The sequence below is a fragment of the Lasiosphaeria miniovina genome, assembly GCF_030549165.1.
Source record: "Lasiosphaeria miniovina strain SMH2392-1A chromosome Unknown B0T26scaffold_1, whole genome shotgun sequence".
NCBI classification, from domain to species: Eukaryota; Fungi; Ascomycota; class Sordariomycetes; order Sordariales; family Lasiosphaeriaceae; genus Lasiosphaeria; species Lasiosphaeria miniovina.
The window spans coordinates 2,238,163-2,255,772 of record NW_026848220.1 but is presented as its reverse complement, the minus strand read 5'-3'; the positions used below and the strand labels follow the sequence as shown (position 1 = coordinate 2,255,772).

The following is a 17,610-nucleotide window of genomic DNA, read 5'->3' as shown; positions in this document are numbered from 1 at the left end:
AGGGCCCCGTTGTAGTTATGTGCATACTCGGGCTCTTCCTACAGGTTGCAGGCAGCTCTGTTCGCCACCATTCCCTTTCCTTTCCTAAAGGATAATCTATCATGCACTCCCCCTTGTTTAGGTGATAAGTGTAGCCATTATACAGTTCATGTCCTTTCTCCTAAATATTGTCTGTCTGTCTGTTCACGCATGCAAGCATGCGTCGATGTGCCCGGCGAGGCGGGCTTTTTTCCCCGCTCCTCTCATAACTTCTCCGACTTTGCGCACCTCAGCACGGCCTTCAGCGCCTTGAAGGCCATTGTGACGATCCAGATGATGCACTTAAAGATGATGGATAGAAGCGTGAAGATGCCGCGGGCGAGACCGGGCGTCTTCTCCTTCTCCTTTTGCCGGTCCTTCTTGCCGAGCTCGCTGATCTGGCTCTCAATGTCGACCTCGAACTGCTCCATGCGGGTCTTGGCCGGCTTCTTGGTGGTCGTCTCCTTGCGGCGCAGCCGCTCCTCCCGCCGGCTGTCGCGCTGGCTGGCGCGACTCAGCCGGCTACTCATGCGGCGGCTCGTGCGGCTGCCCTTGCTGCTGCGGCGGTCGAACTTGGACGTCAGGCTGCCCTCAGGCCCGCCGAACACGGGCGGCGGTTCAAACACCTCGACGTGCGTCCACAGGTCGTCCGAGTGCGCCACGAGCACCAGCGCCGCAACCACCACGTCGACCAGGTACACGGCGTCGATCTTGGACGCGATGGACGTGTCGACCTCGAGCCAGCCGGCGCCGGTGCCGTCGCGCGTCAGCCGGCCCAGGTGCTGCGGCGACTCGAGGTGCTCGAGCGTGTACTCGGTGCGGCTGAAGGCCGGGTTGCGCTCGACGGTGACGCAGAACGGCATGGCCAGCGCCGGGTGGACCAGGTAGTGGTAGCCCGAGTCGGCGTCCCACACCAGGCGGGCGCACTCGTGCTCGGCCAGCGCCACCGTGGTGGCGTCGTTGGCGCGGTCCATGGCCAGCCTCGCGGCCGCCGACGGCCACAGCTGCGCCACGAGCCCGTCGTTGGGCGGCTGCTTGCGCGCCTTCTCCTCCAGCGTCGTGCCGAGCACCTCGTGCCAGTACTTGGCGTCATGCTTGGACTCGGACTTGCTCGACGACGACGCGCGCGGCGACGGCGTGCCCGAGATGGACGGCGAGCTCGCCAGCAGGCCCTTGTAGGGCTTGCTGGGGTCGTACCGGGACAGGGACACCAGCGCCGACGCGGAGGTGGGATCTAGTCGGAGGTTGTAGAATGGTTGCGACGACGCCGACGAGAGCGTGTAGATGGGAGCATCCCGCTCGGCGGTCATCTTAAGGCAGAAGAGCCGGCCTTCGAGCGCCGAGGCCTTCCACCCGTTGGTCACCTTCCAGAGGGCTCTCAGCTCCCCGGTCGTGCTCACGGGCGGGATGACGTGGGGTTCCTGAGCGTGAGCGCCGGCTGGCCACCTGCTCCCGCCGGCGGTTGCGGTCGGCGCCGGGCTGATTGCGGGGGGACTCCGCGCGGCCGGCGGGCTCCGCGGCTCTTCGCCTCTGGGCGAATATAGCGGCCGGCTAATGGCGGCCTGTGGGATATGCACAGGGCTGGCCTGGGTTGGGTAGTAGTCCTGCCGATCCAGGGGGATTTCTGGGTTATACTGGGGGAAAATCGACCGGATGGGAGGCGGTTCCGTCGACGGGCCTGCTGCCGAACTACTGCTGCCGCCACCAGGGACGTAGGCTATTGGTGGTTTGGCGATGGAGCTCCTGGACCGCGTGCTGGGACTGCGGACGAGCGTCCGGGCCTCGGAGAAGGCCGTCTCGCACCGTGGCGGAACATCGGTGACGGTTGCGGGTGACAATGTTCTTGTCGCTGCTTCGGCCGCGGGGCTCAAGGCAGCTGTGACAACCGATGGTCGCTGCTGCTGCTGCTGTGGCGGAGGTTGAAAATATTGCTGTGGTGGGGGTTGAAATTGCTGCTGTTGCTGGGTTTCTAGCTCCTGTTCGGGGGTTTCTTCTGACTGCTGCTGTTGTTGCTGTTGCTTTTGGGCATCTAAAGCGGCTTGCCATGGGTTGTTTGATGGCTGCTTCTGCTTGCCTTCTCTCACCGAAGTCTGCCTCCGCACTGATGGCTGTCTCCCGACGCGAGGCGGAGTCGCCTCGGCAGAGATGGACGGCCGCCCCTGAGGCGTCTGGTCTCGCTGAGGCCTTGCTATCTGGTTCCTGGAGGGCGGTCTCGGGGCAACACTGGTGTTAGGAAAAAGGGAGAAGCCTCCTCCAGTAGTAGGGGGTGCTGCCGACATATTGGGCGGCGGATTTCGGATTTTTTAATCCTTTGGTATCGAGCGTGAGTTGAGGCTATTGTGCCTCTCGGAGCTCTCCGTCTTTCTAGCTGTCGTCTTTGGGCTCGGGATCGAGCAGGACGCGTCATAAGCAGGAGGCCAAAGGTTGTGCTACCGAGACATGACTTCACAGACCATGAGACGGAGAAGGAGCTCTGGTTCTGATTCCGGTTCTGAGAGACGGTGACGGCAAAGTGGCACGGCCTCTCTTTGTTTTCCTCCCAACATCTGACGATGGCGATGCTGTTGGACAGGTCAAGGTGGTCGAGGTGGAGGCGTGATGTGATGGAACCAGGACCGAGCAGACGGCTTGCACGAACGACTTGGGAGCCAATACGTTATAACAAACACAAGCAAAAAACTAATTGGTCGGAGTGGGAGCGGCAGAAGCGCATCTCAACTGCCCGCTCCAGGACTCGTGGGATGAGTCCAGTACATACATAGATCCATTCCATGGTCGCACGCACGGGCACAAGCACCAGCACCACCCAGCCGCCCCTGGCTCGCCGTCCCGCGGTAGGTGGTGGGTGGGTGGTGCATGGCATGGTCTTGGACTCTCGATGGTGTTTGGTGGGCTCGCCTACCCCCAAGCAGAGTGCGAGTGGGTACATCCATTGTGCTCGACCACTGAACAAAGCATTGTACCCGACCCAAAGTAATAGTACATCCGTGCCTTGCAAACCTTGAACTATTGCTCCTTCCCGTTGTGTGCCTCTGCGCGCCTTCTAGGACAAGAAGGCGAGCTGGAGGCCAGGCTGGGGGCAGGCAAGAGCGAGCCAACCCCGGCTGCCCAACCTCTCCATGGCGCGCCCGCCTTGCCTCATGCAGCAACGTCTGGAAGCTGGGCTTTCCGCTGCAGTGCGATGCTGGATTTTAAGCGCTGGGCTCGGCGACGAGAGAATTGGCCGCGCTGGTGAGCAGCTGGCTGTCTGCTGTCCCCCGCCGACCTGAGTGGACAGCTCCGCGACAAGAGGGGCAGAATGGCGGGAGACGAGGGGAGCCATTAGCCGCCCAAAATAGACATCCCCCTTGCCCCCTGGCCGTGCAGAGCCAATCACAGCCAGAGTCACGCTGCATCTAGACGCTCGCCAGCTCCCGCACTGAGAGCATCCTTGCCCAATGCCAGCAGGCCGCATTCGATGCTTGGGTTACTCCTCTCTGCGTCTGCGAGATTGCCTTTTCCCGCGGCCAGCTAGCCAACAGCAGCCGGGCATTGAGAGTGGATGGGCTACTGACGCTGGCACAGTACCTCCCACTCTCGCAGCCGTGGAAGCGATTCTGTGGTCTACAGAGTATAGCCGGAGATATCGACAGCACAGCGCAAGGCAAGGCAATCCGAGGCAAAGTAAGGCGGCGAGGCTGGCAGTCAAGGCGGCAGAAGCTGTGCTGCACTCTTGTATGTTGTAGTATCCCACAGCATTCCGTGCCGTATTGTGTGTCCAGCACCAAGTATACAAAGGCCCGGCTCGCCCACAACTTAAAGACGCATCCTGGCACTGTGCGCAATAGGCGAGAGAGACGCGCGGGTTGCGCGATAGATCGGCAAGAGCGATTGCCCGACGCCTAGACCGGAGTGGCGCCATCTTGCAATGCAGACACTAGACAGACCGCATGCTTCAAAGTTCCTTTAGTCCAAGCTGTTTACGATACCTTCCAGTCAAGAAATATGGAAGTTGCGTAGAAGCCCAACCTAGAGCCGTCATGAGCCTAGGCGGCTCTCTACCTATCCAAAAGCTAGACTGGAACACGACTTTGCTAATTCTCCTGTTCGGAGGTACACGGAGCGGTTTCTCGTGTGATGGCCCTCGTCGGCACGCAGCGCGGCGGCAGCTCAGGCGCCCAAAGGACAGTTACTCCCGCCGTCCCTCCTCCGACTTTCTTTGCAAGGCGGCAAAAGAAGCGCCTAAACATGTACCGAAGTCTTTGGTTGAATATCATTGACGGGCGCCAGTAATTGTCGTCGTCGTGGGCGTGTAGATGAATGACACCTCCCTCTTCCCGTCGCGCCGACGTGGCTTGCGTTCGCCACCTTCATCGAGTCCTTGACTGATATGAATTTGTTTCGGAGATGCGTCCATCTACATCCCTACCTTACTCAAGTGTGCATTTTACGTACGCAGTTGGGCCAAGGTTATTGGCGATCGACGCCATGTGATTGGGACGAAAATGTTCCTTCTGACCAAACACCACACATCGCACACGGACCCAGCAGTCCAGCTAGCGATCCAGATTTTGGAGGCATCATCAACCTGGACCGGGACACGTCCTGGCTGTCCTGGATGCCATGAAAACCCGGTTCTCCAAGTTCACAGACACAGAAACCGACGCCCGGACAAGAGACGAGGGATCTGGAGTGCAGCTGGCGGCCGTGCCATTTCGTCATATCATATACCGGTAGGTGGGCGAACACCCGGTCCGGTTGTCAACTTTAGCCTTGTTCCCATCCCAATCGTATGGATTGCGGGGATGGGAAAAAGAAGGCCCAGGTCCCGGCCCTTCTGCGCAAGGCTAACTACGCAGTAGAAACACATGGCCTATGTGATTTCCTGCATCCCATGGGCGGGCGATTCATCCCGTGGAGTCGCGCTCAAGACTCCCAACAGCCGCGATGTGGCTGGCCTGTCACAAGCCTGCCAGCCTGCCGAGCAGACACGCGTACTGGGCTGGATGCGGGATGACTCCGTACTGCTGCCAAAAATACCATCCTTGGCTCCAAGGTCGTCGAACAAGGCCCGCCTGTGCCGTTGCGGGCTGGGTTTGGCGGACGGACCCTGACCCGCAAAAAAAAAGCCATGAACTTGCCAACCGTCACGGCCGACCCAACCGACTGGGTCCCGAAACCAAGGAGATATGTGAGCGCCAAGTAAGAAAGTTCTATTTTGACCCTGTTTTCCTCCCTATAGACCAGGTCCCCCTAGTTAACATGGCGAATATCCATCTCATGCAAGAAAGTCATTGACCCGCCCCGACAGGCACACGTTTCGAACGAAATAAAACTCCGAAAAGGGTGCAAAGAGATTGCAAAGAAGGGATTACCAAGCCTTGTCGAATCCATTGCCGTCGTGTCGTCCAGTCGGCAGCTAGCGGCCCAGTGGTTGCTCGCTGTCCTGTGCTACCCACAGTAAGATGGCTCGACTATAATTAGAGCAATGTGCGGGACAAGCTGTCCCCGATGTGAGAAAGGGAACTTGTGCATCGCGGGGGACGGGAAGGGATATGCAAATATTTGTTGACACTTGACTGCAGGCCTAGTCGAACCCAGCTACTTCACACCCTTTCGATGTCCGGCGTTCTCGGTTGTCGATAATCCCGAAAGATGGAAGGGAACGCGTTCGGATGAACGGCTGTCAGTCTTTCAGTTCTTGAAGCTGCCAAAGCTTCGAGAGGGACTGCTCTGTTCTATTCTCAACACCCCTCGGTCGAAGTCGTTGTCGATGTCAAGTGGCACCTAATCTCTGGGCCGTGTTGCGGCCCAGTTGAAGCTATACATGCCTACACAGACACCACCATCCTATCCCACACCTCTCCAAGTCAAATCGACCCCTTGGAGTTGACGAAATATCACACTTACGCCTAACGCAAACTCCCAGCGCCCCATTTTTAGTCATCTGGGACTATGACATGGCAACGAATCCCCGTTTCTCTCTCTAGGCCCAACATAGCCGTTGGGTCGTAGGCAAGAGATTCCCCCCTTCGCCGCTGCAAAGCCCGAGGGAATATTGGCTCTAGAGGGTCCACCCCCTAACAGCAGAGTTGCCGCTAGGGCGTCATCCTCGAGTGATCTGCCCGGGTCCTCCTGTGTCTGCAAGTGCCCTGCCCACTGGAATCTCCCTCGTAACTACCCGGGTAACGCGTCGTGGTTGCGCGGTGCCCTACCCCGATGCACAACAGGGCTGTCGGGGGGGCTGTCTATTCTGGGAAGCACCCGTGGGATGGCGTCAGGCCGCACGTTAGTGGTGGGGATCGCTCCCAGGAACTTGTGGAAGTTATGTGAGCTAGAACAGTCAAGGCAAGCTTCTTGACGCGCACCATCCCAGCTCGAGCTTCTTTCTTTCTTTCTTCCTTCCTTCCCCTTTACCTCGTCGAACCGCAAGGTTGGAAATGCCTTGGCTGGTAGACGGAGCCGCCACATTTCCCGCTGGATTGCCTGCGTGCGTCCGCCCCAGGATGTCCGTCCTGTAGACAAAGAATACACACTATCGAATGCTCGGGTGAGACGATATCTGGCACGCCTGGCCCGGCCGGAGCAAGCCCTGTCGCTGTCCGGGAGGATCAGTAGTGGTGGGACGCGTCTGCTAATCGCCAGCCTCATCAACTCCTCTATTTGGAAGAGTTGTGATCCGCTGCTTGCCGTCTATTTAAAGCGCCGTCAACGTGCTTCGGGATGTACATACATACATCGGCGGGGGACACAGTAGCCACGGGTAACCCTCAGAGACTCGCCGGGGAGTTCCGTCTATGGAGGTGCCTTGCGCTATTTTGGGACTTCGCTCGGCTCTCACGGGCATGCTGCGTCGTTATCCTAGTCAAGTATGTACGTACATACATACACCTAAGTACTACGGATATGTCTGGCAGGGACATAGCACGGGGGTGAGGAGAGGAAACAAGGGAAGTCAGAGAATGGAATGGCAACAGGAAAGGAGACGAGAAGCAAAAAAAACTGTAACAAAACAAGGTGGAAGGGAGAGAACAGGCCAAAGCCCTCTCCCTCACTTCCCCCCCTCCTCACTTCCCCCCTTCCCCACTTCCCCCCTTCCTCACTTCCCCCCTCTCCATCTTCCAGATACAGAAAGGGGCAGGCAGAAAAGAGGGAAAATGTAATGGAAGAAGGCAAACGTGGAGACGTGATCTTTTTACAAACGCATCTCCATCTTAAAGATCGAGTCTCGCAAAGTACGTCGCCATGCCTATCTACATACCTACCTACTAACCTGCCCAGGAATATACCCGATAAGCACACACATACATACTCCCTCACTACCACAGTTAGGTCATCATAGACACATAGACAATACGTCACCCAATGAATGTCCAAATCTCTTTTTCGATGTTATTTCCTCTCCATCTCCATATGCTTCTCGTACAACTTACACAAAAGTCCTACACGATATAATATAATAGAGGTATACTCTGCCCTGTCCCTCGTACAGTACAGCACACGAAACCAACCCAGCGCGAGAGCTTATTCACTCACTCATCGTCAGCTCACCGTCTGTCGACGCAATATTCCCCTTTCCCCGTCCCAATGATATGTGATAAAACAATATTATTATAATAACATAATAGGCGGGCGGGCATGCAACCCCCTTTTTCTTTTTATTCTTCTCTCTTTCTTTTTTCCCCTTTTGGATTGATTCAACAATTCAGCACTTCATGACGATGCCCCTGCGCAGCTCAGACTCGCGGATCTCGAACATGACCTGGATGCCGACGAAGAGGGCGCCGCAGGCCGTGACGAGGAATAAAAGGCCTAGACAGATATAATAACAAATTAGCGGTTGTTCTCTTTATTTTATTATGTTTCATCCCATCTTCCTAGATTTATAATTATCTGGGGAGGAGAAAAAAGAGGAGAAACACACCCGAGTACTCGTAGAGGATACCGCGCAGGATGCTCTGCAGGCCGTCGATCCCAACGGCGAAGCCAACAAGATTGGCCGAGATCATCATGAGGACGTTTGCGACGGCGCCAGCGCAGCACAGCATGCGGTAGGCGGTGGGGCGAGCCTCCCACTGTCGGCGGGGGAACAGGTAGGTGGCGGCGATCTCGGGGAGGAAGAAGAAGACGATGAGCCAGCCCCAGATGAGCAGGTTGAGCTTGATGTCGTGCCACATGGCGACGAAGGTGAAGACCATTAGATAGGTAACCACGGAGCGCGCCGAGTCGCGCCACGAGCGGAAGCCGGCGCCGCCGAGCGGGATGTAGATGTAGCGCAGCAGCCAGCGGTAGTAGGAGCGATGCCAGGCGCGCCAGAAGGACAGCGTGCTGTAGTTGTCGCTGACGCAGCGCAGCATGTTCTCGGGCGGGTCGATGCCGTCGACGAGGGCCCACAGGCGGAAGAAGCGCCACGGCAGCAGCAGCTTGAGCCAGATGATGTGCAGGTTGAAGAAGGACAGCATGCTGGTCTGCGCTGGCGTGTACGAGCTCCAGTCGGCGCCGGCCTTAGAGATAGCGCCCACCCACACATAGTGCAGCACCACCTCCATGCACAGCAGCACGAGCAGGAACCGCACGCCGTACCGCACCGTGCGCGGCGTCTCGATGCTCGCCGGCCGGTACCGCTGCTGCGAGATGTAGTCGTTGAACGTGATGATGGGCCCCGTCAGGTACAGCGGCGCGTATATGACGTAGCCTATGTAGTTGCGGAAGCAGAAGTCGCCCGGCGCCGCCGGGATGCTGACACGGTCCCGCTCCGAGAGGTTGGCAGGGTCCAGCTGCTTCTTCTTTGGGGTATTAGCCAGTCTTCCGCAAGGTAAAAGAAGGGGAACAAAAACAAAAAAGGGGGTGGAGAGGCCGGGGTGTGTGTGTGTGTTCGCACCTCCATGGGACTAGCAGCCCGCGAGTTCAGACTCCAGTAGTAGTCGAGGTTGAAGCTGACGAGGCGGAGAACAGTAATATTGAACAGGATCTGCCACCGGGGCATGAGCCCGCCGTGGCCGTCCAGCCAGTCGCCCAGGCGCACTAGGGACGAGGGGTCCGACAACAGGTCGCCGGCCGCGCCGCCACCACTAAAGAACAGGGCGATGCTGCGGAACTTGTAGCCGTGGCACACCTCGTTGGCAAACAAGGTGCAGATGTTGAACGCCCACGTGGCGGCGGGGATGTACTTCCTCGGCAGGCCGCCTGTAGCGATCTTGAAGTTGACGAGCAAGATCAGCAGGATCTTGGCGGCCGAGAAGCCGTGCAGGGCGACGAGGTAGGCGATGGCAAAGGCATAGTCGAACGAGGTGCGCCGACACAGGCGGGCGTCGGCAGCCTCGGGGGTCGGGGTCCCGGGCCTTGACGGCGCGTGGCCGCGCGAGGGGGAGCTGGTGGCGGCGGCGGGGCTATAGACGGCTTCCCAAACGCGGCGCAGGAGCGGGTGGAAGACGAGGAGGAGGCCCATGTACGGGAGGTTCTTGCGGAAGGTGAAGTACTGGGCGTCGGATATATCCTACATGTAGGGGCAAAGAGTCTACGTTTAGAAGACGAGCAGACAAAAAAGCGGGACACGTTTTTTTTTGTTTATGGTTCAGGGGCTTACGATCTTGCGGCCGGGAATCCAGCCCGGAGACAGGTAGCGCTCGAACTTGTAATATCTGACATCGGAAGCTAAAACGACGACACCCGCACAACAGGTCCAGAGATCAGAAACGAGAACCAGTAATAATTTGAGAGGGGAAGTCTCGAATCCTGCTGCACTGTATGGTATGTCCAACGCTGTGAAGCACCGAGGGGGGGGACGTACGTTGAGAGACACCGCCTGCGACCCAGAACATGGAGGTGATGATGAAGGAGAGGAGGAGGTAATAAAGATAGAATTCGGGAGTGCGCCATCGCGGGGGCGACTGGGGCCGCTTGTTGCCCTCGAGCTTATTGGGGTTTGTGTTTGTATTCGGAATCAGGGCGTCGTCGCTGCGCTTGTCGGAGCGGGCGTCGATGACGGCCTTGTAGGAGAGGCCCGGGGGCGTGGTGAAGCGCGTGTCCAGCGTGTCGACATCGTAGATGTTCCCTAGCTGCGATAGCACGCCGCCTAGCGCCATTTCGTCGTTGTCGCTGAATCAAAAGTGTCACAGGCTCCGCGATGCCTGATCAACATTGTCGCATCGAACCCGACGCTTTCTTTTGCAATTGCCAGAGGTCGGTCGAGAGGGAGGAGCGCCGGCGCAATTCGATCCCAACACATCTGTTTTATTCTTAGTGGGTGTCTCGTGTCGTTTTGACGGGCCGGGCGGGCTAGCAGGTGGTCTAGAACTGCAGCTGGACTAGGTTGTAGGGGCCCATGGGCCTGGAGCGGCTACTAATTGGGCCGCTGCCAACGGCGGGGTGCGGCTGAGCAGGCCGCAGCGGACCCCGAGACATGGTCCCACCAGCTGTCGTCGGCCGTCTTCAGGGCCCCCCCCAAAGCAAATCAGCCTGTGAGATGGGTCCGGCCCCTTGGTCTCGCATCGTCGGCCCCTGAAAGTGAAACTGGTGGCACTGACGGGCATAGGTAGGTTAATCTTTTTTCCACCTCAGTTACCTAGGTCGTCGGGATATCCGCCCCTTTTCGAGCTGGTTGACACAGTGGCCCAACAACAGTTTGTTTTGCCTCTTCTAAGCAATCCGAAAAAATAATACCGAGTACGCTTCGATCAGGTAACAAAATCAGATTAAAACAAGGTGCCTCCACTCATTCAGTAACCAAACCCGTGGACACATTCGGTACCTAAGTAAAGTAAGTCGCCAGGTATTCCCCTTGGTCGTTGAATACGAAGTAGAGCGTATTGGTCTCTTCGGATACACAGCGTTGCATTCGCGTTGTGTCAATGGCGACTTTAAATCCTCGATCCTCCGGTTTTGTATACGCATTGTGGCAGGGCATGCTGGAAGAGGAAAAGCATCGGGTAGGCCGACGACAGCAGCCTAGTTCGGGTTAAATTATGAGTGAATGAACAATACCTAACTAGGGAGGAATATATCTACATCAAAGCCTCTATATAATAATTATTTTTTTGAGAGAAAAAAGGTGTCCCAATAGCTCATCAACGTCCTGCACGACTCCCTGATCACGGCGCCGTGACTGTCGCCACAGGCCCGCCCGTCGTTGGGAATACCACCGCCGTGGACAGCGCGTACAGATCAAACTGTTTGGCGCCGCCGCACCTATTGGCCAGGTCCGTCGTCGTCGACGCCACGCCGTTGGTGGTGAAAGTCACGATGCTGCCAGAGCAGTAGTCGGTGCAGGCGTTCTGGCCCACCAGTGTTGTCACCGCGCTGCCCCTGAAGTCGAAGCTCGTTCCTCCATAGCATTCATGGTGGTACTCGAGGAATAGATATGGTAGGCGAGCCGCTGCTGTTGGAGTCGGCGCCGCACTGTACATGCTGTTAGCGATGGCAATGCAAAGCTCTGGTGTCATGCTGCTGTTCGAATTGAGATTCGGGAGCGCATGGCCGTTCGATGTGTCCGAGTAGCAGCCGATGTGATAGTAGCCGTTCGTCGCCGTAGGAGTCGGTCCGGTGCTCGTTGACGACGAAGACGAAGATGATGAAGAGGTTGAAGCGTCCGACGTGCTGGACTTGCTTGACGAGCTCGACGAAGTTGACGAGCTTGACGATGTTGATGAACTGGACATGCTTGACAATGTTGTCGAGCTTGACGATGTTGATGAACTGGACTTGCTTGTCGAGGACGAGCTCGATGAAGTTGATGAAGTTGATGAGGTTGTCGAGCTTCTCGAGCTTGTCGAGCTTGATGTCGTTGAGCTTGTCGAGCTTGTTGACGACTTTGACGTGGTTGAGACCACCAATGTACTGGAAGTCGTCGAGCTCGGGAGTGCCGAGTACGAATACAGCTCAATCCTGGCGCCGGCGCCGCAGAATTCCAGAGGATTTGCCTGGCAGAGCATGTTGCAGGCCGTCGGGTCGACCTGCGTCGAGCCGAGGTCGAGCGTGTTTCCGCAGTAGCATTCCCGGCCGTACTCGACGCCCATGAACTGGGCGTTGTTGCCGGCGCAGAACGCAGCGCACACCTCGATCGTCATGGTATCAGCAGCAGTACCAGCCAGAGACAAAGCACGGCCAGCCGCGATCTCGGTATAGCATCCAGACCATACGTAGTTGCCCGCCCTCGGGACGTGCGATGGCTGCGACGGCGGCGAAAGGTACACCGTATTGTTGTACACCGAGAGGCGGTCGCCAGTGCCGCAAATCTGAGCTGGGTTGCCGGAGCACGTGGCGATGCAGTCATCTTCACTCGCCTTCAGCGTCGCTGTGCTGAGCTTGAAGCCACAATAGCATTCGCTCGAGTATTCGGTGCCAAAGAAATTGTAGGCAGAACAGAAGCTCGCACATGCCTCCAGCGTCATGGTACCAGAAGCTGTGCTCGCCGAAGATAGCGACCGAAGCCCATTAATATTATCCTTGTAGCAGCCAATATAGTTCCACTGCCCGCTAATGACGGCGGGTTCGTTGGGGTTCAATGGAGAGCCCGAAGGAGTTGTTGACGGGGTGCTGGAAGTTGTCGAGATGGTAGTCAGTGACGAAGAGCTTGATAACCTCGTGGACGAGCTTGAAAACCTCGTGGATGAGGTCGCGATAGAGCTTGTTGACGTTGGTACGCCGTTTATCGAGTTTAGGAAGGCCTGGATATCGAACTTGGTAGTGTCTGCATACAGGCTCACGTAGCTCCCATCGCCGCCACAAGATTCGCTCGCGTCGCTATTGCAAGAGAAGGTGCAGAAGTTTTGAGAATCGCTGGTGTAAGTGGACGGATTGTTGATAGTGTTGCCGCACCAACACTCTTGGTGATATTCAGTTGCGGCGAATGTGTACCCGGCGGCAAAGCACAAGGTCTGGCATTGCTCGTTGGTGTTGGTAGCCTCCTGGGCAGCGTTGTTGATCTGGGTGGCCAGAGTACGACCGTTGCTGTCACGGAAGCATCCGGTCCACTGATAGCGTCCGAGTCCGTTTGATAGAGGCGGGCCTACCTGTCGAGATACAATCCGTGCCGATATCGCGAGATCGTGGACGCCAAATGGCTGGGTAGGGTTGAGGGCATCCTGGCCATCGGCATTGAGAACCCATGCGTCTGCGAGATTCTGGGCCGGGTGATTCGGCTGGACTGTTCCGGCATAGACAGCCACGGTCCCGTAAGCGCAGGCGCCCACTGCAATCTTTTGGCCTTCAAGTAGATCGCCGTAAGGGTTTGTTGAAGTTAGCTGGGCCGCAATCGGCGGCTTGGACTTTGTAATTGTGAGGACAGAGCCGCCCGTATTGCAGAGACGGATCCGCTTTGTAACAGTCGTGCCAGCGAGGACATCCCCAAAGCTCATTGCCAGCGGCACGCTGGTATCCCACCCATTTTCCGAAGTCGACACGGCGATCGAAGCAATGGGAGGGTTTCCAGCAGAGGCCGAGAGCAAGACTTTGCCAACCCCACCGTTGGTCCAAATCGTGAGAGAGATGGAATAAGAGCCGCTGGCAGTGGTGTTGAAATAGAGAGGGACACCGCGAGACTGGCTGGCCGCAAGCGTGCTTGCGGGTGCTGGAAAGGACGGCGCAAAGAATCCCAGGCCGAATGTTGCTCTCGTCCCCGAGAAGGTAATATTGGTGAAAGTGGTTGTAGAGTCGTTGCCGACCCGCCATGCCATGCCCGTGATGGTCAAGGTGCTGTTGCCAACGTTCTGGATGGAAACAGAGGCAGTCAAGCTATTCGCTGAATTTGCATTTCCCAACACCAAACCCCCAAAATCCACCTGTCCAGGGGTGATGAGCAAAAACGGCGCGCTGCTGACGACTGATCCGGTGAGGGAAATGGGGACAATGTTAGTGTAACCACCCACACCGTTGGTAGTATAGACGGAGAGCACAGAGCCGTCGATACCAGGAATCACAGTCCCATAACTCGTGTTCTGCAAGGTCGCCAGAGCATCGCTACTGAGATTCCAAGTAACTGGAAAGCTGAAAGTTGCTCCAGTAGCAAGTTGCCCAGTCGGCAACGTCGAGTTCTTGCACTGAAACCGGGGGTCCGCAGTTGTGCAACCGTTGATCTTCGTGATCAGTATATTTGCCGTGCATGAGACCGTCGCCGTTCCGGTGGACCCGGTTTGAACCGAGCCGAAATCGACGGGATCGATGCACGTCAAAGGCCGGTTGACCGGAGCACCAAGAGCGATGATTTTGTTGCCCGCCGTGACAAAAACCCGGCCGTCACCAAAGGCGGGACGCTGGTATTTGTTGATCCCGGGAGTCGCGGGTAATGGGAGAGTTCGTAGAATGCCCCCTGAATCTGGCACCGCCCTGTATGCGTTCAGACCGGAGTTGACGTCGGTAACCCACAACTAAGCCTAACGTTAGCCAAATCATTCCGCAACATGCTCCAAAGCACATCTCGATAACTGCGAGGCCGAACGTACAATTCCAGTGCCCGGCTGCCCCTTGTTAGAGGTGACTGTAGGTTGGCCATTGCCAGCCCGACCAGCCGACACGGATAGAGTTTTGCCAGCCTGGGTGAAGAAGGGCCCCCCGGAACCGTCGGTACCGAATTTGTACGCATATGTATAGTCGCCGACAGGGGTGAAGTAGAAATACCCCCCTTCCAGAGGATAACTCCCCGCTCCACCAAAGGCGGAGTTTGTGGTAGTGATGGTTTGGATGACGTTGTCTGTTCCGCCGCTTCCCTGCTTGAAACCGCCCAGGTTATTTGCATTCATGACGTAGACCTTTGAGTTCTTTCCCACAGTCACGGCGATACGAGACACGGTGCCGGCTTGGAAGGTAGACGGGTCAAGCAGACACAGGCCAGACGAGCCAAGATCCTTGTCGTCAGCATCCATGTTCACGTAGTCGTAAGGCTCGAAGTAATCGGTGAGAGAGATTTTCCCTGTCGAGGAGATGCCGAAATTGACCACGCACTCGTCCAAGGTACTGAGCGGGAGCCGGCCACTGGCGGGAACGTTTCCGTTGGCATGCCCCAGGCCGTTACTATATATATCACGTCATGTCAGAATCGCCATGCCAGGGGCGACATAATGGGCCGGGGCAGGCAGACTCACCCGGTGACAACGAAGAATCGCGATCCATCGACAGCGATGCCCATTCCACTCTGCCAGATGCCGGCCTTGCCACCATTCTGGTTCATAAGAACCAGCGCTTGTTGTGGAGGGGCGCCGGGAGCAGCCTCCATAGCATACATACTGTGCCGTGTCAGTGTGGGTTCCCTTGAGCCACAGGCAATACAGCATACCTCACTACACCAACTCCAGGCGTCTTGCTGACGGCCGCCGCGTATCCGGTATAGTTGAACAGGTCGCAATGGCCGCCAAATGCCACGAGAATAACGCCGTTTACGGTTGCCAGAGCGGGTCTCTGCAGCACGGTGCCTCCGATGAAGTACTTGGCTGGATCGTTGTCCGCGTTGTGGCCTTCCATAGAAACCGGAAAGCTAGAGACGTCGGCTAGAGTCGGCAGCTGCAGCGCATACATCTGGTATATGCCTATGAGTGAAGAGTGAGAAGTCTGAATGACACGAGCAGAGCAAGTTCTGGAGGAATACCATTGACCACACCACCGCTAGCAGCTCCTGAATAGAACCGTCAACAAGAATTCCCCCAAAAAACATGTCGGTGCTATTGCCCACCTCCTTTATAGCCCTTGGCAAACATGTAGCTAAAGTCTCGTTAGCATACTCACAAAAAAACCAACACAAGCCAAGGACGGCCGTCTTACATGATATCGGTGGCAGGGTCGATGATGGGAGTGCCCGTAACACCAATGTAGTCTGGGACGTCGGCACAATCGATATCGCTTCGTAGGAACGGAGGCTGGAGTTGTCTCGAGTTGATCAAGTCGCCAATCTTGGAGTTGTGGATCCGCACATTGTTCAAATTGGACGCCGTGATCACCATCTCGATTCCCCCGATGGTGTAAACGAGCGGCTTGGCATACCATGTCTCGAGTGGGTTTGTCATTGGCTGTGTCCAGAGGATGCCGAAGCTCGAGGATCCCACCACGTTCGGGTCCATGTTGTGGTTTGGCAGATAGCCAGATTGAGCGGGGTCCTAGACAGGCACTTTGTGTTAAGAGGACGCCATCTTCAGTCGACATAGGGGCAGGGGCTCTCACGGCATCTTGAATCGAGTCGGTCGGTGCGTACGAGCTGACTAGAGCTAGCCACAGAGCAGTAGCCAGCAAGCCAAGTATTCCCTTCATCCCGATAGCAAAGAGTGACTCGAACCCTAGTACACTTTTTGCTCAAGAAAAACAACGGCAAGCGATGTCGGGTGGTACCTAGGATATTCAAACGAAAGAATGAACTACCAATGCCGTGTCAAGACATCAAAGGAGCGAAGTCAAGTCAACAAAAGAACGAGGTGTGTGTGCTGCTACTAGACGTGCGGTACCGTAGCAGCCAAAGGAGCGACATCCAGATGTTTAAGGAAAGGACAGGCGATATAGTTACCCCCCAACTTGATGACTTTCACGACCTAGCGAGAAAGGGTGTAGGCGCGAAGCAAATCAACAAGATAAATAAAGAGGTAGAGAGCAGTATGCTTAGCCGCGCACATTGGCTTGCCGGGAGTCTCAAGAGTGTCTTCCGTTGACGGACTTGGCAAGCCGGAGGAGGGGAGGCAATGCTCCGTGCGGGCAAGGTGCAGATATACGAGGTACATACTCCGTAGGGCTGGCCTGTGTCTGACGAAAAGGAAGACGAAAAGGGGGGCGTGATAAGGTTGATTACCTTGGATCTGACGAGAAGACGGGGGGCCAAGAATGCAACAGGCACAACCCCAAGAGGCTCACTCGGCCACTTGGGGAGTCGAGCCAGGTCAACGTATGTACTGTGCTGCACAGTATATTGCAGGCTGCAGGCTAGGCTAGAGGAGGCTCGCCTCTCTCTTGCTTGCTCTTGACGTCGACGACGCGCCGCGTCTCTTTGCCTTTTTCTCGTCCTCTCCCTCTTTGAGCCTCCCCACCCCACGCACGACGCCAACTCCGGTACAAAGTACCCCGTACCTTGGCCATTAGCTAGGTACCGGTATGTGGTGTAATCTCGTGTGGCGGCCTTGCAGGCCACGCACCACAACCATGGCATATGTGCCGTAAGCCCTGACTGATAAAAGAGAAGAAAAAGGTTGCAGGAAGCGGATGACAGGGATTCGGCTATCGTGAATGGCACCAAATGCCAAGAGTCTAAAGCAAGCAAGCGCCCAGTGGCTTGGGCGAGCAAGCTCAGCTAAGCTGCTGTGGCATAGGGCGGGACCAGGCGGCAGGGGGGTTGCTGCAGAGTGAAGACAGCAGTAGTTGGCCCGAAAGGGAATCGTGTCTGTTTCTTGTCCCACGTCGGGTCTAGGATCGTCGACGCTCCCGCAAATCTAGAACCCCCGTTGCCAGATAGATCCCCTAGTTGAATACTCTGTGCATGGAAGCATTTTCCAGGGCGGGCCAGACCCGAGCTGCTGGAGGAGACTAGGAGAAGGACGAAATAAGCATAAACCCGATCCGCGTATTGAACGTCTTTTGAGTGCGCCGGTGCCTTGGGTGTCCGTGGAAGTCGTCCCAAATGCGGCCCGTCAACGTTGGCGATGAGCC

The 17,610-nt window shown here is 56.8% G+C and overlaps 3 protein-coding genes across 3 annotated transcripts; all 3 read right to left on the bottom strand.

Moving 5' to 3' along the window:
• Positions 1-242: 242 nt before the first annotated feature.
• Positions 243-2,297, bottom strand: B0T26DRAFT_633868 (uncharacterized protein; the record flags this gene model as incomplete). The annotated part of the gene is made up of 1 exon (XM_060436575.1): positions 243-2,297. One exon carries the CDS (start codon positions 2,295-2,297, stop codon positions 243-245), a length of 2,055 nt encoding a protein of 684 aa, XP_060302436.1.
• A 5,405-nt stretch (positions 2,298-7,702) lies between these two features.
• B0T26DRAFT_633327 (MBOAT, membrane-bound O-acyltransferase family-domain-containing protein) lies at positions 7,703-10,082 on the bottom strand (the record flags this gene model as incomplete). The annotated part of the gene is made up of 5 exons (XM_060436535.1): positions 7,703-7,809; positions 7,922-8,802; positions 8,835-9,493; positions 9,584-9,651; positions 9,788-10,082. The coding sequence occupies 5 exons, from the start codon at positions 10,080-10,082 to the stop codon at positions 7,703-7,705; spliced, it is 2,010 nt and encodes a 669-aa protein (XP_060302435.1).
• Positions 10,083-11,087: 1,005 nt separating this feature from the next.
• Positions 11,088-15,926, bottom strand: B0T26DRAFT_632119 (WSC domain-containing protein; the record flags this gene model as incomplete). Its single annotated transcript, XM_060436420.1, has 7 exons — positions 11,088-14,360; positions 14,436-15,003; positions 15,075-15,215; positions 15,266-15,515; positions 15,575-15,598; positions 15,659-15,687; positions 15,748-15,926. The coding sequence occupies 7 exons, from the start codon at positions 15,924-15,926 to the stop codon at positions 11,088-11,090; spliced, it is 4,464 nt and encodes a 1,487-aa protein (XP_060302434.1).
• Positions 15,927-17,610: the final 1,684 nt, after the last annotated feature.